Genomic DNA, 25,902 nt, shown 5'->3' with positions numbered 1-25,902 from the left:
AATTTACCATGCGATAAGTATAATGAAACTGCCCAAATTTTCCAAAATGCAAGATGACTATCAGCCTAGTTTTGGCTCAGTGTTAAAATGAACAGATTGAATTTGAATGACACCAGAGCTTGTCTTAAATCCATCTGGTAAGAAGTTGAAGCCACTCAACCAGCTATTCACTTTTTTTCATTTAATATTTATTTTCATTTATATTTGAGGCCCTATATTAGGTGCAATAGATAGAATACTGTTTCAACCCAATCAAAAGTCTATTCATTACTACCTCCCCATGTTATTTCTACTAAAGACCTAATCTCCAGCATGATGAAAAATATTAAGTCCATCTAAAACTGTATATGTCTCATATATGACCCTAAAGAGGCCAACATTTTGAAACATGAGCTTAACCAAAATCATCCAGATTAATGGAGGAACATTTAACAGATTTTCTAGAAGCACTTCAGTTATGAGGTTTCTGGTATGCATTTGTTACATGAGTCCAGTAGTGTGATTACAAATGCACTACTGCAGGGCGCCTGGGTGGCTCAGTCGTTAAGCGTCTGCCTTGGGCTCAAGTCATGATCCCAGGGTTCTGGGATCGAGCCTGCATCGGGCTCCCTGCTCTGCTGGAAGCCTGCTTCTCCCTCTCCTTCTCCTTCTCCCTCTGTGACCTCTCTGGCTCTCATTGTCTCTCAAATAAATAAATAATATCTTTTAAAAAATGCACTACTGGGCATGATAAAGAAATTATTTGTCCACAAAAGTTGACTTTGCTTTGATGAAGGCATGTTTCAAAGTAAGTAATTTGCTTAATTCAGACTTAAGATGAAATATTTAGCTTGTGTGACTATACATTAAGGATTTTGAGTTATTTTTTATGTCATTTTATTTGTTTTTATATAATACCATGCAAATAGTCTAATAAGAACTCTAAAAATATACATCCTGGAGAATGTAATTTACCATAACTTTTACATGTGCCTACTTCAAGGAATTACTTTATTTTTCTCTTACCCCCAACTAATAGCTAAACGAGAACAGTAAATTTAAAGAAGTGGAAAACATCAGGGGAATGAGGATAGCAATCATCTCTGTGGATTTGGCATTTGGAATTTGAGAGATAGTTCATTCACTATTCCACAGGGTGGCAGTAATACAGCATAGACTAGGAAGAATGAACCTATTTAAAATTCGAAGTGGAAAGTTGAGTGCAAACATCATCTTTTAAATGTCACCAGTTTATTGTGAACATACATTATAACATGTATACTGCAAATGTGTATGAAATAAATGAAATTAAAATTCTTAGTACATAATTAGGTAAAATATGTAAGGCAAAACTAAATGCAACATGAGTATGGCAGTTGGGATTGGAGTAATTTTTATGTTGGTTTTTTCATTGTTACATAAAGAATTTAAAAGCTAGGGTGCTTTGTATTAAACTTTTTCTGAACCAAGCGTATATTTATAAAATAGATTCAGAAAATTTTAAGCAGTGTATAAAAGCATTAAAATATACACAGTGCGTGTGTGTGTGTGCATGCATGTGCACACGCATGCGTGTGTGTGTCTACCAAGAGAAAAACATCTGAGGTATATTAGAAAGATCTTGGAAATATTGTAATGGGAAGGTGGTTGCAGAAATTATAAAAAGGTTGAATTTATAATTCTTAAGATTTTAGTCATCATGGGGAGGAAAATTTCCGAAAAATAGTGTCTAACAACGTCTACACTAAGGCAAATAAAAATTAAGAGGTATAGATTATAAATTTGTAGTATGGGAATAATTCAATCCATTAATGCAGCTTTTATTCAAATAGCTGAGGATCTGTGTGGCGAATGAACACAGAAGGAGACACATACACAAACAGTGTCTAGTGTGCTTTAAAATGGTGTACCTCTGCACCCACCTCTGATTCTGAATTCTTAATTTAGACAACTTCTAAGATCTTCACGTCTGCAAACCTGGGGGGGGTTTAAGCAAAACTTTTGGGGTCAAACAAAACGACAAGTATTTTTGTTGTTTGGAGGAGGTTTCTGTTTTTTTTTACTAGTATGTGTTTTGGCTGGGTTGTGTTTATTTGGACTGTTTGATGAATAGCGTCAGTCAAAATCACATGGTGTGTGTCTAAGTGTAATCCCTATGTTGGTAGAAATACTTGCCTTTCGAGGACATTGATAGAATAATTCATTTAGTCTTATTTATTTCTCTTTACTGAAAAGTATTTTTGTGGGAAAATATTTTACCAGAACACTGCTGTGGTAAGAGAGACACTAAGACAAAGCAGTGCTTTAAATTGAAAATTTGAGACACCCTTTCAAATGTTCATTGTGATGGAGATCTCCCACGTGCTTTCTGGAGCATCTGGGTTGTTTCCCTGCCTTTAATTCATGTGACAATTGTTTAAGGTATAGCAGTTAAATTGAATTATCAGTAGGGTGACATACCTGTTTACAAAAGTATTTCCATTTAGGAGTAAGCTCAACTTTGTCAGAGGCAACACTACATTGAAATATGAGCTGTATAGACAGCCCCAAAAATAAATTTTTAGAATTTAAGAAAATGAAATTGTTACATTTTAAGGAATTGGGGGGAAGGGTAGACAGGTGTCGCCAACTTCTGTTAACCTAGAATGAGTCACTTTTCCTTATAAGTTGAGATGATTAAAATTCAGTTGTGTTCTGCAAATGGCTGAGGCAAGCCTGGACAAGTGAAGGGTGGCTCACAGAAAACTTTACAAAGCAATATCTCCAGTGTACGTTTTGGGGCAGGGATTGTTATGAAGTGATCTCTGTGTGGCCAAGACCAGTGGAGGAACAGAAAACAGATGTGAAATCTCTTTGGAGATTTGCGCTCTGCAGTCATGTGCAAAGATGAAAACAGGCGAAACAATTAGAAAATGTCAGTTCAAACAGTCAATCGACATGAATTAGGGAAAAGCTGTTAACATAGTTCAAACCAGAACATGAATTCATGGAAAAGTGATTTTCTGCATGTTTATCTTTAGAAAAGGCTAAAATGTTTAACTTAAAATACTGGTTTACTTAGATTACTAAATTAGTAAAAATCAATATATCCTAAATCGCCATTTTGTTAAATATTTGTTGACACAGAATTTATCCTCTACATTCTTGTATTATTATGAAATCACAGTATTTTCATAGTTAAGTATAAATGGCTTCTGATAAACATTTACATTACCATATTTTAAAAATGATCTCAACTGAATTTTTAAAATATTTGCATATTTTATAACATATTAGAAACAGTCGATATTTTGATTGTCTTTAAAAATTCTGGGAGCTTAACCTGCGTATTTATGTATCCTAGTTCTGTTTTATAGGAAGTTAGTAACATCATAATCACGTATGTGCATACTAAATATTTTCATGGTGTGAAAGTAGTGAAACTCTCAGTATAATTGCCTTAAACAACTAAAAGCATAATGACCTCCTTTCTTTGTCCATCGTTATAATCACGTATTTATGAAACAGGAATTATTATTTTTACTTACTTTTTGCAGTGACTAAGTATGTGGAAAATATATTTTAACCAGGGGAGACAGGTGAAGTCGGTTGGGCATAAAAGATGCCATTTCTATGAATAGAACCTGAGTCGTGATTCTGACATAGGATCAGGACCCGGTGCTGGGCACCCGAGTGCTGTCTTAAATTTAGTAACTAAAGTCCATGTTGAGAGTAGGTTATGGGGTTTCTCTCTGGTGACTTTCTGAAAGATTGACTGGCCTCGATTTTTTCTTGTCACATTTATCAACTGAGTAGCATGCTTTTATTTGTTTTTTGCTTTAGCTATTTTGTGTTGGCATTCAGTTAAATTTTATGCAGCCTAACAGATCCCTGTGTTTCTATTCACCAGGTACGTGTATTCACGTTTTCAGTTGGTCAACATAATTATGACAGAGGACCTATTCAGTGGATGGCCTGTGAAAATAAAGGTAACAGATCTGTTTTCTCGAGCACATTTTAGTACTAAAACAAAATTGATAGTTGTTAGTTCTACATGTTCTCATTTAAGATAAAATTGTAGCTAATGTTTACAGGAATAGAGACAAGAGTAAGATATTGGATGTGGTTTCTTTTTTTAAAGATTATTTATATGGGAGAGAGAGTGGGGGGGGTGGTGAATGGCAGAGGGAAGGAGGGGAGAGAGTCTTTTAAGCAGACTCCATGCTGCGCGTGGAGCCCAGTGCAGGCTGGATCTCATGACCCTGGGATCAGGACCTGAACTGAAACCGAGACAGACACTCAACCAACTGCGCCACCCAGGTGCCCCAAGATGTTGAATGTGTTTTCTGCGGAGAAAACACACACACAAAACACTTAAAATTATTATGATTACAGTATATAAAAATGCAGACATTTGATCATATGGTGTATGATATCATATATTGATATCATTCGATGCTTTATTTAGAGAGACTTAATGATACTTATCAAATAGAATCTTACCTGAAAAATTAATAATGAAAGAATATCTGAATCACATAAAACTTACATATAAGAAAGTATGACATACAAGTGCATTTTTTCTAAGTGGTTGAATTTTCTTGAAATGTCTTACACATTCCTAGGTAATTCTGATTTTGTGTAGTGAGCCCATGTTTCCTGTGTACACAGAAAAAAACAAAAATGTTGTTTGAAAAACTGATCACATAGCAATAAAAGGAACCTCAATTTATTATGAAAGTCATATTTACACAAATATTTTATGTAAATATAATTGTCAGATACCCATTATCATGTATCTTTAATAATTTCTCCACTGATAAAAGTATTTTAAATGAGGCCAGGTTCCCTACTGTTTGGTAGAAAAACCACATTTATTTGATAACAGTTTATAAGAAACACAGTGAAATTTCTCATAAAGCTTACACATTTCTTAGGGATATACGGTAATCAAACATTTTCTATATTTATTGGTGGTATTGTTATGTTAGTGTTTGCTCAGAAGTAAAGAAATGCTCTTTTTTCCTCCAAAGACCTAAAATAATTTTGTGGCCATGTATTGTAATGTAATATGTGTGTGTGTGTGTGTGTGTGTGTGTGTGTGTGTGTATACACACACACACAAAAATATGTATGTGTTTCAGGTTATTATTATGAAATTCCTTCCATTGGAGCAATAAGAATCAATACTCAGGTATGGTTATTTAAATTTTGTTTAAATTATTTTTTCAAAGAACAAGATGTTTCTTTGCTGCTTTAAATATGCTCAATTGGATAAAATAGGTGAAAATGAAAAATGATCCATAATACTGTATTTGTAACAAAATGATGAGTATCATGATGATGTATTGATTGTTATTTCATTAAAGTTCCAAGTGTTTTCAAATATTCAAAACTCAGGTAAAAAACTGTGTATGTTGTTCTTCTCAGATGTTAAAAACATCATCGAAAAGAAAATGAAAATTTACTGACAATCTCGTTTCATTTAACTTGAACTTGGTTCTATTTCAGATCATTTAAATGAGTTTCTTCAAGTTGCAGGTGTACCACAAAGAAAATTAAGCAATACTTAATCTGGACAAATTATATAGGATTCTAATCAGAATTTAGATTCTAATCAGAAATTAGATATGTCCCAAAAAACCCCTGTAGATCTATTTACCCATTTAAAATAAACTTACAATAAGGAGATGATTTTTCTATAACCATTTATTTTATTTTTAATTATTGAATTCTTTTTATTTTTTCAAATTTTTATTTAAATTTTAGTTAACATAAAGTGTAATACTGGTTTCAGGAGTAGAGTTTAGTGATTCATCACTTACATATAACACCCAGTGCTCATCCCAACAAGTGCCCTCTTTAATGCCCATCACCCATTTAACCCTTCAGTTTAAAACTTGCCTGTTAAATAACCTTGTAGATCGAAGCAACTAAGTTAATTTAAATGTATATTATTCTTAAGTATTCATAAATAACAATTTAAAATCATTACTCAATTTTAAACATAACTGAGGATCCACAAACTAGACTAAGTCAAAATTGAACATAAATAACATGGCATTTGTGGAACTGAATACTGACTGTGTTTTATGTTGAAATGAAACAGTGCTGCAGTTGACTCTGATGTCTCACTTGGCACAGTATTTCATTTATTTTTGATATGTTTAAATGTAGTTTTGAATTTCAGCCAAACAATCTGTGATATGAAAGCAAGTATGTGGCTGCTTTATTATTTCACATTTGTGTGATTCCATCCAGTAAATCACCAGAGCCTTAAATAGTTTAGATTAACATAAAGCAATTCACAAGGAACGTATTTCACTTATCATTGGCTGTACCTCAAAAAAAGGATGTATTGTTAATAGAAAAAAATTGGGGAAGATATACTGTATAAATAATATGAGTTAAATATTATTGATTCAGAGTATGTAGAGATACCATTTATGGTATATCCAAAATAGGAATTAAATGATTATATATTTACTCTCTTAATAATTTTAATTCCATATTTATTTTTGACTCTAGGTAATTTTCTTCTGTAGAGTTATTTTGGTTTTGTTTTAGTACAGCATTTCTGTTTTTCAACCACTTAAACTTTTTTTTTTTTTTTTTTTAATAAATAGGAATATTTGGATGTTCTGGGTAGACCAATGGTGTTAGCAGGAGACAAAGCTAAGCAAGTTCAGTGGACAAATGTGTATCTGGATGCACTGGTAAGAGATTGGCTGTTCAGTCAAAGACTGTCCTAACAAAAGCACATAGCTGTTTCTGCTTCTTCCTAGGTGACATTTATCGCTTCCAATTCATTAAACCCTTTCTAAAAGTCCTTCTGTCACAACCTTTTTTGCTAGAATTTAAATAACATACATAAAAACTTAGACTTGTCTAATCACAAATGTAAAGTGTTACTTTATTTTTTAGGTGATCTGTTAAGAATGTGGGATTTCAAACCTCAAATCTTGAATTTGTGGCCATTTCAATAACATGAATTTTTTTTTTTTGTTATTAACATATAATGTATTATTTGTTTCAGAGGTACAGGTCTGTGATTCATCAGTCTTACACAATTCACAGCGCTCACCATAGCACATACCCTCCCCAGCGTCCATCACCCAGCCACCGCATCCCTCCCCCCTCCCACCATTCCAGCAGCCCTCAAGTTTGTTTCCTGAGATTAAGAGTCTCTTATGGTTTGTCTCCCTCTCTGGTTTCGTCTTGTTTCATATGAATTTTTATGTAAAAAAAATACTAAAGTCATGTGAATGTATACCTGTTACAGCAGACTTTGAGTAAATTTGAGGAAAGGTTTTTAAAGTAGACCTCAGCTAGCAGAAGCATGCAGAACCTCCACAACTCAAGCCAGACCCAACGAGGCTCAGAAGTATGCGCAATTAAATAGGCAAATAATCTTACCCTACTCTGAAATCATCACAAACCTAATAACCTCTTTATATATAATCTCTTCTTTCAAATTCAACCCCAGATTTTTATGGAAATAAGCCATTGAAATGATCAAACGTAGTGCAGTATAACAAAAACATGTCAAGTTGTCCGTTGTACAACTGAAATTTTAATATAGGTATACTTTGATATTTCAAAGCAATGATTCTCAACTGGGGGTGATTTTGCCACTTACAGGTCATCTGGATATATCTCTGGATGTTTTCCCTTTTCGTGACTGGGATGGGGAGGGATTGCTACTGGCATCTCGTGAATAGAGGCCAAGGATGCTACTAAAAGTGGTACAATACACTGGACAGTCCCCTCACCCCATGCACGTACACACAACAAAGAATTACTCAGCTCAAAATAGCATTAGAGCTTAAGTTCAGATAACTTGTTTAATGTAAGTTTTACTTCCTAGTGTGAAAGTTATAAATAGTAAATATCATACTTAAGATGAGGTGACTTAATTGATGATTTGACTAATGTAATATATCAGAGAGAACCAAAATACTGAGCTCTGAAAAGTAAATGCTGATTCAGTAACCCTTTCTCCTACTTGGAGTACAATTATATGCTGATACTACTTTTCTGAATGCAGCGATGACCCCAAAGGGCAAAATGCAATCCATTTAGAATTACTTATCATTTGGTTCTTGTAAAATAAACATATACAGGAAGTTGGAAGAAAAATAGGCACTATTAACAGCAGCTTTGCATGCTAAGAAAGATAAAGTGAAGCTTGCTTACCTCAAACCCTAGCTAAAATTACTATCCAGTGCTCCTTCTTGACATCACGTATTTATTTAAGGTCACATGGTCATCTAAAGCTATGGTCAAAATGTTTCATTTTTCCAAATCCATCACAGGACAGGGTATGATAGGAGGAGTCAATAATTATGCCCTCTAGGATTTCCTATGACCAAAAGTTCATTAACCAGCATGTCTGCATTGTTGGTAAGGTTCTTACTGATAGCACAGATGATGTGAGGAAGAGGTTTTGGTTCTAAACGTGCTGGTCAGTAAGCTGAAGCTAAATGTAAAACAAGAAAAAAAAAGAGTCACAGGAATTGGCTAGTCAGTGGACACATAGAGCATCCTTGTACTAACGAGAATGAAGAGTGACTGTCTTGTATTTCTAATTACATGTCTATAATCTCTGCATGTCGACGATTTACAGTATATGCTGCGCTGTATGTGCTGTGGTTGCATTAAGAAAAAAGTGGTAAACATATTCCAAGACAAAATGTAATAAATATAATGAGAAAAATGAAAAGAACTCTGGAAATTCCAAAGAAAGAAGTCATGTATTTGGGGATGGTGTAGGGTGAGGTTAAAAAGATGGTGATAGTTTAGCTGAACGTGTAAGTCCCGGTGAGGTTTCTGCAGTTGGTGGGGAGTGGCGAAACCACACAAAGAGGGTGCAGTATGAATTGAGCAAGTGCTGAGTATGTTGCAAAAATGCTACCTCAGTCATTTTTGGAGCTAATGGGAGATGAGAACAGAAACAAGACTGGGGCAACATTGTGGAAGGTTCCTTTTATTTGGGAGATAAAGTGAGCTTCCTTGGGCAAAAAGAGAGAGATGAAAAGAGTCAGAATCAAGAAAATACAAATATCAGATAAATTCCAGGAGAGCAGAAATCATGTCTTATTTCTCTTTTTTGTTTTCTAGACTGGCACAGCGTCTAGGAATAGAGTACAAATTTTTTGTCCTCTTAGTAAATGAGAGAATAGAAATTGGGCACCAGTGAGTTCGTCAATGATCGTGTCTCCTATGTTAGAAGTCTAGTATCTCATTTTAGGGCAGATATTACCATATTTAGAAGCAAATTACCATACTCTATATAAATGCAAATGTGATGTGCAGAAAATGATTGTATCCATATATACTTTATCATATGTCATGCTAGCATTTTAATAAAACTATGCATATACATTGTAACTCAAAAATTTCTCCAGAAGGAATATGTGCTGAATTAGGTTTTGGAAACAAGTTTTATGAATTATCTATAATCTGACTTTATTGAGGTGGAAAGTTTTCATTGCGAATGTGAATTTGCATATTTAAGGATGTTTTCATTGTTGAATATTCTGGCTTAGAACTAAATAGAGAGCCAGCATGTGTATCATCATGCGCCAATTACGTGTAGTTGTTTCCTTAATTGTATTTGTTCCAGTTTCATATCTTGTTCTGCTGAAAGCTTCCGTGTGATTGTCCTTCTTCATTAATTCAGTTCCCATTGTTTTTGGGCTTCCCACATGTGTGATGATGAACTATTGCCTAAGGCATTTTCTCCATGAAGCCATACTGCTTCTGGAATTAGAACAAGGGTCATGAGATTTGGATTTGGGGTCATTATTCACAAGAAGATAACTAATATTTTCTCAGCCTAGCAAATTTGAAATTTTCAGCAATAATTTTAAATCATTTTAAAGTGTGATTCTTTTGAAAATGTAGTTTTGACATGAAATAATGGTAAAAAATATATAATTGCTGTAGATAGCAGTAAAAAAAAAAAAAACAAAACACAACCTCTGACTTGAAAATCACTATTTCAACTAATCTCCATGGATTCATTTAATATCTGAAATTATCTACATGCCGATTAACACTAGGTCATTATTTTTGTTCATGTTTATTTTGCTCCATGACCAGACTGTTGGCTTTGATGCTTGCACTTGGCTACATTATCTGACTTTGTCAAAAAGTACTATTTGTTTTGGAGGGTATTAAGGAGCATTTAGAACAGCATAGTATTTACCTAGACTATTGCAGAAATGCAGTATTGATAGCATGTTTCTTCTGTTTATCCTGCTGTACATCTGTGATGTATAATGAAGCCTTTGGCTTAGGGCATGAAAAAATTAAGAATGAAGCTACCAAAAGGAAGGCAGAGAAATCCTATGAAACAGTATTTTATTATCGCCCTGCTCATGGAATCCTGTGGTATTAGGTAAACTATCACTGTGAACAGAAGGGTGCAAGGGCAGGCTGACTGAAATATTTAGTGTCATTTGATTTTTTTTTTTTTTACGTTATTCGCAATGCTCTCTTAGGCTATTATTTTAGATGTCGCATGCTTCAATAGCTGCCTAATGGATTCTGATTATTCACTGATTTTTTTTAATAAAAAGTTTTTTTTAAAAGCTTTCAAAATCCTTTAATAATTCTTTGTGTCTCTTTATAATGTAACTATAAAATGCAGTGTCAGATACCAGAGTCTAATGCAAAATGCAAAATGCAAAATGACAAAGTTTAATTCTGACTTGCCTTTTCTTTCTGAATCTATTTTTAGGAACTAGGACTTGTCATTACTGGAACTCTTCCGGTCTTCAACATAACGGGCCAAGTTGAAAATAAGACAAACTTAAAGGTTAAAAGTTAATTGATAAAATTAATAATAATAAATGATAAACGGTGACGTTGAAGCTGAATGTGGATAAGATATTTCTATAAGGAAATACATACAATGTAACTGTCTTGTGAGACCAGAAGTAAGAAGGGACAGCTGCCTATATGATAACCACCTGGGAAAAAGGAAATGCAGGTCAAGTTCTCTGTTTCCCCAGAGCCAGGAGTCAACTTAACTCTATTTAACTATGAACTGATGAGAACACAAGTTCAGACTCTGGAAGGAATTACATGATAAATGGGCAATACTGCGGTGTTCCCCCCCCCCTTTTTTTTTTAAATGTGTCTGAGTTATTCTTGGAGCTCAGAAAGAAAAATCCAAAGAACAAAATCATGGTGATGTTTGTAGCCAGTGTATAAAGGTATATTTCTTGAATCATTCCTCCTCCAACTCCCATTCAAACGGTGGGTTTTTGTTTTTTTTTTTTTTATCCTCACATAAGTTAAGCATCTGATTTAAAATGAATAGGTCTCCATTTTTTTTCTATTTTTTAAGATTCAAGAAAAATACTTCATGAGTTTCCTAACAGTGTTGATTTCTGCAGCACTGGTAATATTGTCAATGCAATAAGATACCACCAACTTAAAGTTCTAAAAATCTGTATCTTGTACTTGTTAAATTCCATTCCTTATTTTTCAAATACTCCTGATTTTGAGGGAGCGTTGCATTCTTGTTTTTTAGCTTGCATCAGAAGGAATTTGGGATTGCAGGAGAAATTAAGATTTTTTTAATACCAAGTACTCATTTTATGCTTTGGTTGACATTCCAGATTGGAAGGAACTTTATTTCCACTTTATGGCATAATAAAGTCTACTGCATTTATTTGTTCAGTTATTATAAATTTCAGTTGAACTCTTTATTTTAATAATGTGGCCATCAAAAACATTAGTTATTTCTCTTGGGTAAACCATTATCATTATTAAATATCAGTGGGTTCTAACTAATTTAACCCATAAAGAGTGATTGTCTAACTCCTCAGATGGACTGTCTAAGGAATTGCTTTAATTAGGAATTTCTGCTTAGAGTAGGATTGGTACCTGGCAAAAGAAAATAGTTCTTGTCATAACTTTCTCCCGGTGTACCTACACAAAATTCACAGTGTTCTCATAATAACTATTGAGTGGATTTTATAATGTTCTTTGTAACATTTTATTTTGTAATCTATATAATTCTATTTAAAACAAAAATTCCTTATTCTAAGTTTTAATACCATTTTCATCTTTAATGTCCCAGGAAAGATTATGATAGCAGTTTGTCACGTAGCCCTGTTGACTCGGAACTAAAGTTTTGATGCCCATGCCTTGGTATTTAGAAGTTACCAGCCCTGAGAAACAGTTTTGAGGGTTTCTGCTATTTTATTACAGTGGGGTCAGATACTTTTCAGGATAATTACACATATGCAGGCACTGTCAATAGCAAATAAAAACAAAAACAAAACACCATTATTTTCTCATTTCACATTACTGATATCCTCAGGCAGGACATTTTTGTGATTTTTTTTGAATCATAGTACACCACAAAGTCACAGAGTACTCTCAACACAGAGCTACAACTGACTGTACAGAAGCAATTAAAATAAGTATTAGGGATAATGAGTACAAGAGGCATCAGATAAAAATTTCCTATCTTTTCTATTTTAGCTGCACTTAGATTTCACTTTTTGAAGTTAAATAATAATAGTGATACAGTTGTGGGTAAACAGAGGTGAGAATCATTGTAGACGGATACAAGTGTCTCACCCTTACACACGTTTTAGCTAGTATGGAATACGCCTGTTGTCAAGCAAAAGGATGAGCATATATTAATTGTGTAAAATATATGCATTTTTGATATAAAATACACTTCCTGTTTGCTATCTTCTTATAGAACCAGCTGATTCTTGGTGTGATGGGAGTTGATGTGTCTTTGGAAGATATTAAACGACTAACACCACGTTTTACAGTAAGATGAAATTTACTCTTTGGGTATCTTTTTCATTTTAGAGCATTGTACTGATTTAACTTGTCTGTAAAGCGTTTGAGAAATTCTCAAAAATCATGTGCGTTTAACTTCACAAAGGAGCTAAACGTCAAAAAGGATCTTAAAATAAAATATAAAGATACCATGTTATCTTTCTTCATGCTTTAAACTGTATTATTTAAGAATTTTTTCTTTCGAAGAATGTGATTTCTGATTGTGATTCAGAGATCTTGAAAGTTTTCTGGTTTTCTTTCTTTTTTTTTTTTTTTTCAGCTGTGCCCCAATGGCTATTATTTTGCGATTGATCCTAATGGTTATGTTCTACTACATCCAAATCTTCAGCCAAAGGTATGTATATAATGTGTTTACAGTGTCTCATGCAATTCTGTGAAGTTAATGGTTAATGTTCTTAATAGGTTTATCATCTTTAAACTCACTATATAGCAGTAAATATACAAGAATGTTATATCTATTATGTTAATGGATGACAAGACCACAATTTATAATATATGAAAGTGTGAAAGCAGTTTTCATTTTCTCTTACCAATTTAGCTATCCCATATTCCTATCGAATATTTAACTCTCCAGTATTCACACCTCAAAGACAACCATTATCCTCCCGTGCCTGAATTCACACATCCCACCTGGGGTTGTGATTAAGGCTGGAAGGTGGTGAGGACATGGCCCCAGATGGGTGTGAACCTGATAAATAGAAGTATTGTTCCTCTACGCTCAGGCCACATGTTCCGACACTGTTTTTTCTGGTAATTATCTCTCCTTTTCATCTCCCAGAGGGTTTGTCTTTCTACTTTGGGGCAGGCTTATAAAACTTCAGTGAAATTCAGTTAAGTAAAACTCCATGGGATGGGCTTCAGAAATGGGAAGTGTTTATTCATGAGGGAGTTGTGCAAAAGAGATAAAATTCCTTAGGTAAACTATTATATCCTAATCTTTATGCCAAGATATAAAATATTTTCCTATATATCTCCTCAAACTTATTTCACTGTCCATTAGTGCTTCACAGGTGGGGTGAATATATATTTATCTAGAAGCAAAAAGTGGCAGAATCTTCCTATATTATGTAATTGTAATTTATAAGCATCTTCAAGTTATTGTTTAACTTTGAAGATGATACTGAAGATACTTTAACCCATGCTGGAGGGAAATCTATCTGAATTTAGGTTTACTACCTTCTTTTTCTCAGTCATGGGTATTTAACCTTAGTGATATCTTAGGGCATATACAAGTAGGTGCGTAAACACACACATACATTTAATGTTGAGTCATCTAAATATTCAAATCAATGATAATTAAGAACCATTGATATTGAATACAAAACCATACTAAGTGGTTACAATACAAGTGTTTTTAATTCTTCTCACTTTGGAACTTACTTCCATATAAAATCCATTGTGATCTAAATGTTAGCTAATCAAATGTAGCTGCTGATCACTCTGCATTATTTTTCAAGCTTTTTTTTTATTATAAATGTACTATAGGCATTTCTTCCCATTATTATAAGTCTATCACAGCGTTAAGTTCCTCTTAATAGAGTTATTTATGATTAGCTAAATGGTCTGTGATTTTGTCACAGTTGAAAATTTTTATCTTTTTAAATCTTAAGATTTTTAAAGAAATTTGCATTATTGTTTGGTCTTTGTGTATACAGTATATTTTCATTGTTATTTCCACAACTGAAGTGATTTAAAAGCAGTAACAATGTTATGTGCTCAAGGGTGTGAAGGATCCCCATTTTTATGATTGTAGTTCTTAAGCCCTTCCCCAAAAGGAACTTTATTATTTAGACAAAAAAATAAAGAATAATGAGAATAATGTATGTAAATATTAAGATATAAATCTATCACTTAGAGGCAGTAATTTGGAAAAGGTTTTCCCCTTTTATACATTCTTCTAATAACCAGTATTTATGGAGAAATTTTTTTTTTACTCTTTGATGTTAACATACGTTTGGCTCAGATTTGGAATAATTTACTAAAACTCATAAAATTACAATGAGAATATAAATTCTATAGAAACTCTTATTACAGCCCAAGTGATTTTTCTTCAGGAGTATGTCAGCTTTTCATATTTTTATACAGGAAATTATTATAAGCAAGTATGCATCAAAGATATTTAGAAAATGCTATTTTATAAAACCATTAAAATATGTTTGAACAATCAATGTGTTCTTTTTTCTGAAACTCATGCTTGTGGATTAAATGTGCTTGTGAATTCTCATCATTAGGTTAAACATGATTTCTATTGGGTGGGTGATGGTACATGCTATACAGGTAGATAGAAGAACCTCATAAAAGGATGATACAGTGTAAGGCAGTGGTTTTAGAAATTGACAAGTACAAAGGACCGATATGGTAACAGCTAGTGTACTAACAAAATTATTCTCAATCCTTTGATCAGAAATATACCAGTAGAAATGAAGGAAAATAATGCTCTGTTTCCGTAGTATCCCTTATTATTTAACAAGGGCAAAGTTTAGTGTTATTATGAGTATTCTTTGCTGAATGCCTTGTGTTTGCTTCCTGAAACAGTAATCTTAAATTATTTCAGTATAATTTTGTGTTTTGTAGAAGGCAGTATGAGTATCCTTTAAAAAGGCTTTATAACAGGAAATAAAGTGGCTATAAACCTTTTGCTTATCTAATTTTCTAAGGAATCATTACTTATCTTCTTGAAGTGTACTGTCTCTACCATGAGCACATTTTGACAAATACTGGATTATGTATCCTGCTTTGTTTCCAAATACATTTTAAACATCTTCCATTTTGTTTCATAAAAATTACCAGATCAGTATACTTACTAGATACCTAATTTTGGTCAATCTTAAGAAATATTTATTGTACAGGAAATTGTACATAATCTACATTCTAGAAGTCAATATTTAAAATAAGTCTACAAAAATTACAAAAAAAATACAATAAATTTACAGCATTAGGATTAAATTCTCCTTTAGTTCCACAGATACAACATTTGGTAACACTTCAGAAAACAAAGGCACACATTTTACGGGTTTACTATTAACACTTTTCAGGATCCTATAATATTTATATCTGAACACATCTGAATCATGTAAATTCTAAAATTTGCTGGTTTTTCTTTTTTTTGAATCAGCATAAAAGTTGTCTGAGGCAAACCACCTTTCTCACTTCCCAAATATGTATTTCTTTGGAGAAAAATAAAAGGAAAATCTGAAGTCATTTTGCTAACCATTTTTTTTTTAGTATCTTTACTAGCATAAATTTTTTTTTCACCACAAATATTTTTAAACTTTCATTTTATTTGTTGACTCATCATGAACTCTGTGATAATCGGTTTCTGATCAAGGAAATATATGATCAAAATTGATTGTAGGATAGAAACCTTTGTTGATATGTAGCATGATGAATTACCATCTTTCTGTTGCTTCAGCCTATTGGTGTAGGTATACCAACAATTAATTTAAGAAAAAGGAGACCCAATGTTCAGGTAACTGTGAATGAAGTTAGCAGTGCCTACAAATTTGCTAAATCAGAGTTGAGATTAAGCTTCTCTTCCTAAAAGCATATGATTAATGCTGCCTTTCCTGACCTCAAGCTTCCAGAGCATGAGTTGGAGATGAGCATCATTTCTCAATAAACTGGAGCAAAAATATTATTAATGATGGCAGAGGGTATGCATTTGCAAAGTCAAGATTGCTAGCAAATTATGTCATTAATCAGAGCAATCATAATGAGATGGCTTCTAAAAATGAATTTGTTGTTAAATATTGTGATATTAGTGTCAAATCCATGTAATCCTAACAGTTGCTTGTAAAATTAACTTCTAAGTAGAAATAAAAATACAATCTGATGTAATTTCTATAAACCATAAAATTTAAGCCAAAATTTCTTTGAATTTCTACAAAGTATTTTGGGATTAGAGGTTAGAGAAATTTCCCTTAAGCTAATTAACATGTCCAGAATTGCAAATAAATGTGAATTTTTATTGCCTGACAAGCTCATGGCAAAATCTTTTCTCTTTTGTTAACAAAATTTATTTATTTATTTATTTATTTTTTAATTTTTAAAGATTTTATTTATTTATTTGACAGAGACAGAGCCGAGAGAGGGAACACAAGCAGGGGGAGTGGGAGAGGGAGAAGCAGGCTTCCCGCGGAGCAGGGAGCCCGATGCGGGGCTCGATCCCAGGACTCTGGGATCATGATCTGAGCCAAAGGCAGACGCTTAATGACTGAGCCACTCAGGTGCCCCTGTTAATGAAATTTAAGTGTTATTTTATGTATTCATATTTCTATAATCACACTAAAAATAATCAGAAAGATACTTCTTCCAGTTTAGTATAGTATAGTAAGAGAATTAGTGCAGTAAGACAATTTCAAATTCCAAAGGAAGTTCAGTATGACTTAATGTTTTATATGTAAGTCTATCATTGCTTTAAAGTTAGTGATATTATAATGGAGAGGTAGTATGATAGTAAGAGATTATTAAACTATGACTTAGTAAAACAGAATTTTAAATTAGTTGTACTTATAGCTAATACTGTGTCTTTGAGTAGTTCATTAAACCCCATTTTACTTTAATTTCTTAACCTGAAAAGCAGGAAGATTGAACTAAGAACTTTTTTTTTTTTTACCCTACATTGTATATTCCCCCAGGAAATTAAATACACATGTTGATCTCCAGCTCCCTCTCCCGAAAATTCTGATTTAATATGACCAGGGATGGGACCCAGGTTAATGAATAGTATTTCAAGTTTTCCAGGTTCTTCTAAAGTGCAGAGACACTGGATTAAGAAGCTTCAATTTTCTTGTAGCTCTAGAGTTCTGGGCAATCTGATCTTTATATTGTATCAGTCTTCATAGCTTTTATGATTCCTGTAGAGACTAAAATTCTATTTATGTCTTATATTGTTTTATTAAATTGTTTTACATTACTCTCCTTGCATGCTTCTTTTGTGTATTATCTTCAATTATACTTTTTGCATTCATGTACATTTTAGTGAATTTTCATTTTTATAGTACTTTCAAATATTGCATGTAAATATTATGATATAATTTGAAAATAAACAACCTGAAAAATGGTTTGTTTTATTTTTGTTTTCCTTCTAAGGAAACCTCAAATGGCAAACTGGCAACCACACAAGACTTGAATTTGGGGGAGTATTTTTTGAAATAGGTAGTATTTTTCATAATACTACTAAGTATTTCCATTTAAAATTTGTGTAAAAGCATTCTGCCTATTTTAGTTCTACAAATGGTGTGTCTTTATGTCAGCTGATATTAAAATTTTACACATGAGGAATGTTAGATATTAAAATATCAAACAAAAGTATTGGGACAGAAGGGACTTGATTCCACTTCTCAAGACTGCTTGGTGCTTTCTTTTTTATTAGAAGATTCTGCTTTGGGATTTTTCAGTCACTGTGCCTGTGATTCGCCTTTTAAAAAATGGTCAGCTAGATTGCCATTTAAAAAGTACAGGTTATGCATTGACATTTTGCTTTTATGATTTCATTTTCTTCTCTGTGTCTTTATATGTTGGATTGGGACATGATCTTCATATTGCCAATTCTTCCTGATAATGCCTCGTCCCCGCATGCTGTTTGGGTCTGGTCATGCTATGCATTATCCATTGCATGTAAGATAATATTCTTATTTATGTTTATATTTTATCATTTTGATTATCTTCACTTTGTTTTGCAGTGAGTGTGTTAATTTTTTATGCTGTTACAGTGTTTGTGTGAAGATGATTTCTTTCAGGGGACTTTAAAGAAGCAGTTCTGAATAATGTCCACTTTAGAGTATCCTTTTGTTAGTGATTTCCTTGGTTCGGTTTCTAAGTAAAGGATTATAATTATTTTTTATATTGATTTTTATTTTCTTATGAAATATGCTCCATTTCAAATGAACATTTGCTTCTGAGGCAATATGTTGCTGTCCAAACAATGGTCAGTATTATCATCTATTAAACAATCTAATACTTTCAATATTCTAGAACCTTCTGATTCCAGATATCAAGCTCATGAGCAGCGAATATTTTGTTAATAAAAGTGCCAGACACAGTTGGGATGATTTTTTCATTTGCCTTTAAGAATACCCATTTATCAAAACATGGGAATCATAAACTTTCATTATTTAAATGGAGTTATTCCTTGAAGGAAGGAATTTTTTTCTTAATTATAAAACACATGCCATATACAATGTCGTTCAGCATTTGAAATAAGTGTTTAGTTTTAACATATTTTTAATTATTACTGTTTTGGGTAGTCAGTTCTTCTAAAACAGTGTTTAAAATAGTAATAATCTGATTCACTTGGTGGTTTAAGAAAATTAAAAATTAAAAAAAAAGTGATAATCTGAACATATTTTGGAATAGCCCATGAAGCTGAAATCCTTAAAATTCCAGTGACCTTGCACTAATACAGATTAATTTGTATTTATTACTTCTGTCTCATTAAATACCACATTTTGGTGGTATTTATTTTAGTCAACACTAAAAACCCTGTTTCCAAAAGTAAGTAGTTGTAAAACTGTAGATGCCTATTAGGATTTTATTATTGTAATAAACTTTGACATTTTATTATGTCATGTTCTATTACTTAGCGGTGTTATAAGAGCATCGGTGTGTTTTGTTTATCAAATAATTGAGTAAGTTCATTTTATGATTGACAAAATTTTTTTTAAATGTTATCTGAGGTAAATTAGCCAGGCTAACAGTTTTGATATATTTATGTAAAAATAAGAATCTGCCTTGTTCCCCAGTTAATTGTCCTTATTATTGCACACCAGCAAGAAGAAGCAGTAGGAGATGTTAAAGCAGGAGACTCTTTAGTGAACCCAAGGGTTATTATTTTAATTAGATTTTAATTACAATAGCTTATCTTTATTCAAGTGCTTGTGACTTGACCACAAATTTTATCTCATAAAATTTAATTTAACATATTAAAATATAATGTCACATTTCTGAAATTCAAATATTTGAAGCACACCTAGATTTTTTTTATGCATCTTATGAAGACTATGTTTAGAAGAGTTAGTTTTACTTAGCAAATTCAAACATAGTTTTTAAAAGATTTCCCTCATATAATTTATTTTTATAGAATATAGTGTGTATTACGTATATGTTGCTTTTGTCTAATTGCCAGATATGTTATCCACATGGCTTTATTTTGCTCGTTTCCCATCCTAATTAAAGGAAAGAAAGTTGTGAGTGGACCCTCAATTGTCCTATTCCCACAGAACTTATAATTTTAAAATGTAGTATCTAACACAGCATTCGAAATGAAACTGCCTTCAGTTGGTGGTAAATTAAAATTTTCCCGTGACACCTAAAGCTCAGATCCCTAGCCTATTTATTGTTATTTTAAAATAAATGTATATGAAACCTGTATATGTTTAGGTAGCTATTTAATATACCTTAGGTAAGTAACATCTATGGAATTATCTTCATATTTGAATATATATTAAATTATTTTTATGCAGCATCATTTTACATTGTCGTATATGCTTAATTATTATTATTTTCTGTGTAGAACCCCAAATCTCAGGAGCCAGTAACTTTGGATTTCCTTGATGCAGAATTAGAGAATGACATTAAGGTGGAGGTGAGTGTATACCTAAACAGTACTCTCAGGTCAGATGCCGAGTCTCATCCATTCCACAAATGCACTGAGCAGCTTCACTGTGTTAGCTTCTGTCCTAGGTACTATGTACCCAGTGATGAATGTTCTTGGCCTTTAAAATTTCTAGATCCTGGGTTCTCTCATCCAAATGGTCATATGGAAAGGAATCAATATTTTAAGTTGGGCATGACGTTAGTTTGTTTCTCATTCCGTAGGTAGAGATGTTTTATGTATTTCAGTACAAATGGAACTTGTACATTTCACTACACAACATAGAGATTGAGGACACTGCTATAGAGTTGAAAGAAAAGTTGGAAGGAATCTAACCATCCAACCACCCAATAAGCAACATGAGGAGAAAAGCTGCCATTTTTTTCTTAGTACACTTAACGCAGAAAATTTCTATTTTATTTCGGAACCAAAATCGCATGTCATTTCCTCTGAGAGGATCTTCCATGATAATTAAAAATAACATTTATTAAGTACATAATGTGTGTCAATCATGGATTCTCAAGAGCCTTTGAAATAGATACTATTATTATACGATCATTACTTGTCGTACTGATGGTATGTTTTAGGTCCAGAGGGGTTAAACAGCTTGTGTCCAATTATTCAGCCAGGAAGTAGCAGGACTAGAATTTGAACCAGGCTCTTGCAGTTCAGAGCAAAGATTTTTAAGATTGTTGTAAACGGATTAACTTCTCATCCATGCAAAGGCCACCGTATTTTTCAGAATTTGTCACAGTGTGTTTTAATATGCACTTGCTTTACACATTTTACACATTGACTCCCTCCTTGTAGAACAACAGAATTTAATTATTATTACTACCCAAGGCCAAGGCACAGTGCTGGGATGTCATAGGTGTTTAACGAATGTTTGTTATAAATTGCTTTGAAATGATAGAGCAGGATCGTGTAATGTTGCCGAGCTCAGTCTTTGGACCCTCATGCCGCTGAGTGACTGTAATATAACCTATTATGGTTCAGTTTCCTTTCAATCAGTCTCATCAAGTAATTGACCACTCTTTCATTAATTATATTTCAAAAATTAATGACTAGGTGAAGATACTTAATTAAGGATACCTTTATTATTTTAAAACATGTTAAAATGACTATAATGTGGTAACTTTTAAAAGAATATTACCAAAGAACAACTACAACCACTGGTACAACCATGCTATTTTTATTCAGTCTGTTCTAAAGTAGCTATAACCTTTGCAAGCTATAAACCTCGCAAACCCAGTACTTTAATAATCATCCTTTGGTAGTCAGTTGAATACTTGAAACAAATCACTTTTTGCATCTTCCTGTAGATTCGAAATAAAATGATCAACGGAGAGAATGGAGAAAAAACATTTAGAACTCTGGTTAAATCTCAAGATGAGGTAAGAATTAAGTCAAGCTTACTCTTAAATACAATGTATAGATCAGTAATGATATTGGTAGTTTGTCTTTCCTATTAAAGCAGTGTTTGTAAAACAGATGTCTCAAGTAAACATATGTTTTTAAGGCCTTCTTTGCTGAAGGGTATTTTTAATATATTTGTAACTCTTTAATTTTTGTAAAACATTTTGCTTTAGGTTTCTTGATGTTTTACATTATTAACAGATGTTCTTGAAAATTATATTTTATGTCTCCATTTTTTATCATCATAGAAAATAGAGCACCCAATTTAATGTTGTGGCATGTTCTTTTAGGCCATTTCAATCATGCAGAATTGAAGTTAATATTTAATAGTTATATGTGTTAAATTTGTGCATGCACATGTTCTAATTGTTGAGTTTCATATATTGGTTTGGGTTTTTTTGGTTGTTTGTTTACTTTTGTTTAGCTTATCTTCCTTCACTATTTATGTACATTGTTATAATTCCTTGCATTTAAATCTGAAATTAAGGGGTAACACAATTATACCCATAAATTGTTGGTACAAATATATAATAAACATATTTTATATTGAGGAAGACCTCTGTATACGAGCAGCGTGTCTATCCATTATCAGTCGCATGTGGAGTAAATAGACAGACATTCATATATTTGAGTGTTTGAAAAATACATGGAATCCAGAGGCTTTGGAGCCTGGAAATTTTAAATGTTTTTATATAACTTATACCCTTTCTCTCACAGTGCCATGCTTTTTAAATGTATACATTTCTTTTGAATTCCTCAGCAGATCTTTTTCTAAGATGGAGCTAGGCTCCAAATAGGATCCTTCATTAGCACTTGGCTTTTCTCATGTAATATCATTAGGAGTTCCCATTACCAGAAGACAGGAGGAGGGGTGGGGGTGTGTGTGTGTCAATTTCAGTCTATTGTTGAAACTTCAGTTCTCTTTACTTAGATTTTAGCCATGCTCTTTACCCGCTCACTCCTTGAGGAAAGATGTAAACCATTCAGCAGCTCTACCAACTTTTCCATGTTGTTCTGCCAAGAACTCTTTGACCTACACATTCTTTCCTCAACTTATAAATTAATTTTGTTTGTATTAAGTCACATTGATGTTTTCCTCCTTCAGTTTGCTGTAAATTCTTCTAACCAATATGTAGACTTTTCTTAATAATCTAACCCCCTGTAGACTTTTCTTATTAATAATATTGAAAGAAAACATTATCTTGTATGTTTATTTTCTTAATCTGATATACTATTTTTTAACTTGCTGAACAACACTAATTTGCCGTTTTTTTATGAGTGGTATAAGATACATGAACAGTATTTCTTTTTTAAGAATTTTACTAGTGCAAAAATCTCCTTACCAATTCCTGTTCTCCCTCCCTCCATCCTCCACACACGTTGAGTAAACCAGAGGAGTATTTGACATATAAGGCAACATGTATGGTTGTTATAAAATGAATTTGGCATCATACATTTTCCTTCATCCTGCCAACTTAAATTTTTCAGAAGATTTATGTATTTTTATTTCATCAGTAAAGAATGTATTTTGTCCAGGAGTTGATTAAATTAAACAATGATTATAAAGTGGTTAGTGTACTGCCTAAAACGAAGTAACATTTCAGTGAAAATTATTGTTCTGTGAGGATGATAAATCTGGAGTGAACTAAAAAATTGTGAAGATGCATATATGCCATGACTATACCTAATGGAAGAAGAATGATAATTTATTTACTAGTATTTAGTAGTGACATATGAAGGATTCTGTTTTCATCAAGGTATTGAGCTCTGTGCTTCCTTTCCCTGGTGGATTTAGTTGTTTTTCTGACCTCCAGTGGTACCAAGTAATTAGTCTCTTGTGACAAATGCTGTAACAGTGGGTTAATAAGAACAGTAATATGCTAACCATACATTTGGATCTAGAAACAGTGTGTTGACGTCCTGATATTGCCAATTTCTCATAAACACACTCTAGTATGTGGAAATATCTGAGGCTTATCTAATATATCCTGGTCCTGTGTTATTATTAAAATTTATTTTTTAGAAAATGATTTTGCACTTGAAAGTCTTCAAAAGTCATGATGCAGCTATTTATTTTTGTCCTAAAATTTTGCTTTACTCACACAGATACACACGCACACAAATCCCACCCATAACAGAACAAATAAATGTAGAATAGATCAGACATTTGTGAAGGAGGGTATTGAATGACCACAGAATTTATAAACAGATTTTAGGGTTCAGCTTTTCATATAAATTCACATAGATTTCATAAGATGATAACAACCATATCAAACTTTTTTTGTAGAGGTACATTGACAAAGGAAACAGGACATACACATGGACTCCTGTGAATGGCACAGATTACAGGTAACTAGATTTAAATGTGTATTGTATACAAGAGTATTCTGTTGAGTGTCTTTCGCCTATTTCTAGTAGTTTTTGCAGTAGATAAATATTAAGTCCTTGCATTTTCAGAAACTGTTTTCATTGTAATTAAAACAGAAAAGTTATTCTTTCCATTGTGAAAATGTACTAAAATTATCACTCTGATTTTCAAAATGGGAAAGATGGAAAACTAGGAATATAAAATTTAGAAATGAAAATCTGTGTGATGTAAGTCCATTTGATCATTTTGCATACGTATGTTAGCAATAGTAAATGTTGACCAAACCCCCTAAAGTTTGTAGTCATCACTTCCAGTAATTTCCTCATTTAAATTGTCAGTTTACATTATTTATATTTAGGTAGCAGATTAACTTAACACTTGTCACATCGTAATATGATCTGATATAAAATGCTCAGTTGACACAATTTTCCCCCATGAGTGGCAAGTCTGTGATATCCTGAGCACACCAATGGGCAGGGCCTTGGAAAGCTGGACGGACTAATACCCTATAGTGCCTTGAAAAGTCTCCATTCTTCACTCGCTGAGCATTTCCTTCGCTTTCTTGGTCTAACTCTTCTGAGTAGCTTTCCCTGCGGTCCTACGTCCCCCATGCTCATAATACTGAGGTTGATAGGAATATTTCCTTCTTGTTACTCATTCTCTCTTCCTCTTCTCTAAAATCCCCATCTCTGAATCTTACATCATCTTCCTCTCATTCCTATAAGATTTCATTTTCTGGCTCACTGTCAATCACTCGCACATTCATATAGATCACTATTTCTCATACTATTTTTGACATACCCACACTTACACAAAACAAAAATTATTTACTAAATCACCCTTAAAAAAGATTTTAAAATGCAAGCTTAAAATTTTTATTATTAGATTTCACAGCTTTAGAATTAGTCTGCCAAATTATCGAAAATTTTTCTAAATGCTTGGTCTCAAATTTCTCTATTTAACTGGTTCTGAGCTGGTAATAGAGAGTTTGCAGATGAGCCAGGTCTATGGCCCGCACTGAAATAGCATTGACAATAGATGAGTTTTTTGGTACTTGAACCCTCAGTCTATCTTCTCTTCACTGTGTGGGAAAGTGTTCCTTACCTTTTTTCTTAGATGAACAAATTCTAAAGTAGACAAAACTGGATCCCTTCAATCCTGACAATGAGTCAACAATAATGGCAGTCATAGTTTTTAATTGTCACCATACCTTGCTTAAAAATGTTCTAAAAGTTTCACAAATGTCCCCTACATTTGACCCCTTTCCCTCACACACCCGGTGATGGGACCAAATGTGGCCAGATTAATACCCCCGTTCTGAGTGTGTCACTCCTTGTTCATAAACCTTCATTCTGTTCCCATTTTCCTCCGAGTTAAGTTGGGATTCCAAGTCACATATTCTCATCTCACATTTCTCTCCCAGCCAGTGTGCCTGTCATGTGTCTCCCCTCCCTCCCCAAATAGTCACTGGTCTCTGAACAGCCCCAACTTCCCCACTTCGGCATGTTTTCCTCACATATTCCCTACCCAAATGTACAACTTAGGGCCAGATTCAGTCTGTTTTCATTATAAGTAGTTCCCTGAATCACTGTACAAATAAATCCACAAATAACAGTGTAGAGCAAAATATTACATCTATGTTGAAGAAGAAAAAGAAATGGCGTGTTTTGACTTAATGACCAAAGTTCCACATTTCATTTAGTGATTTCTGTCTTTGTAAGCCTTGATGTAA

At 33.0% G+C, this 25,902-nt stretch overlaps 1 protein-coding gene across 7 annotated transcripts in view; it reads left to right on the top strand.

Moving 5' to 3' along the window:
• The window catches only part of CACNA2D1 (calcium voltage-gated channel auxiliary subunit alpha2delta 1), a 474,147-nt gene that overhangs the window by 406,163 nt on the left and 42,082 nt on the right, over window positions 1-25,902 (top strand). For 3 of the 7 annotated variants that reach the window (XM_028118768.2, XM_028118787.2, XM_088018662.1), the window contains exons 13-22: window positions 3,869-3,947; window positions 5,103-5,152; window positions 6,585-6,674; window positions 10,703-10,780; window positions 12,686-12,760; window positions 13,052-13,126; window positions 16,205-16,261; window positions 20,306-20,377; window positions 21,709-21,780; window positions 24,090-24,151. In XM_028118768.2, coding sequence (XP_027974569.2) covers window positions 3,869-3,947; window positions 5,103-5,152; window positions 6,585-6,674; window positions 10,703-10,780; window positions 12,686-12,760; window positions 13,052-13,126; window positions 16,205-16,261; window positions 20,306-20,377; window positions 21,709-21,780; window positions 24,090-24,151 — 710 coding nt within the window. The remainder of the gene's footprint in view (window positions 1-3,868; window positions 3,948-5,102; window positions 5,153-6,584; window positions 6,675-10,702; window positions 10,781-12,685; window positions 12,761-13,051; window positions 13,127-16,204; window positions 16,262-20,305; window positions 20,378-21,708; window positions 21,781-24,089; window positions 24,152-25,902) is intronic. The other 4 variants (XM_028118805.2, XM_028118819.2, XM_028118796.2 and 1 more) reach the window with 2 other exon arrangements.

Source organism: Eumetopias jubatus, unplaced genomic scaffold (genome assembly GCF_037043125.1).
Source record: "Eumetopias jubatus isolate StellerSeaLion01/CBP00866 unplaced genomic scaffold, mEumJub1_p1.0 scaffold_14, whole genome shotgun sequence".
NCBI classification, from domain to species: domain Eukaryota; kingdom Metazoa; phylum Chordata; class Mammalia; order Carnivora; family Otariidae; genus Eumetopias; species Eumetopias jubatus.
The sequence above is the reverse complement of the archived record's forward strand: the minus strand, read 5'-3'. Positions and strand labels throughout refer to the sequence as shown.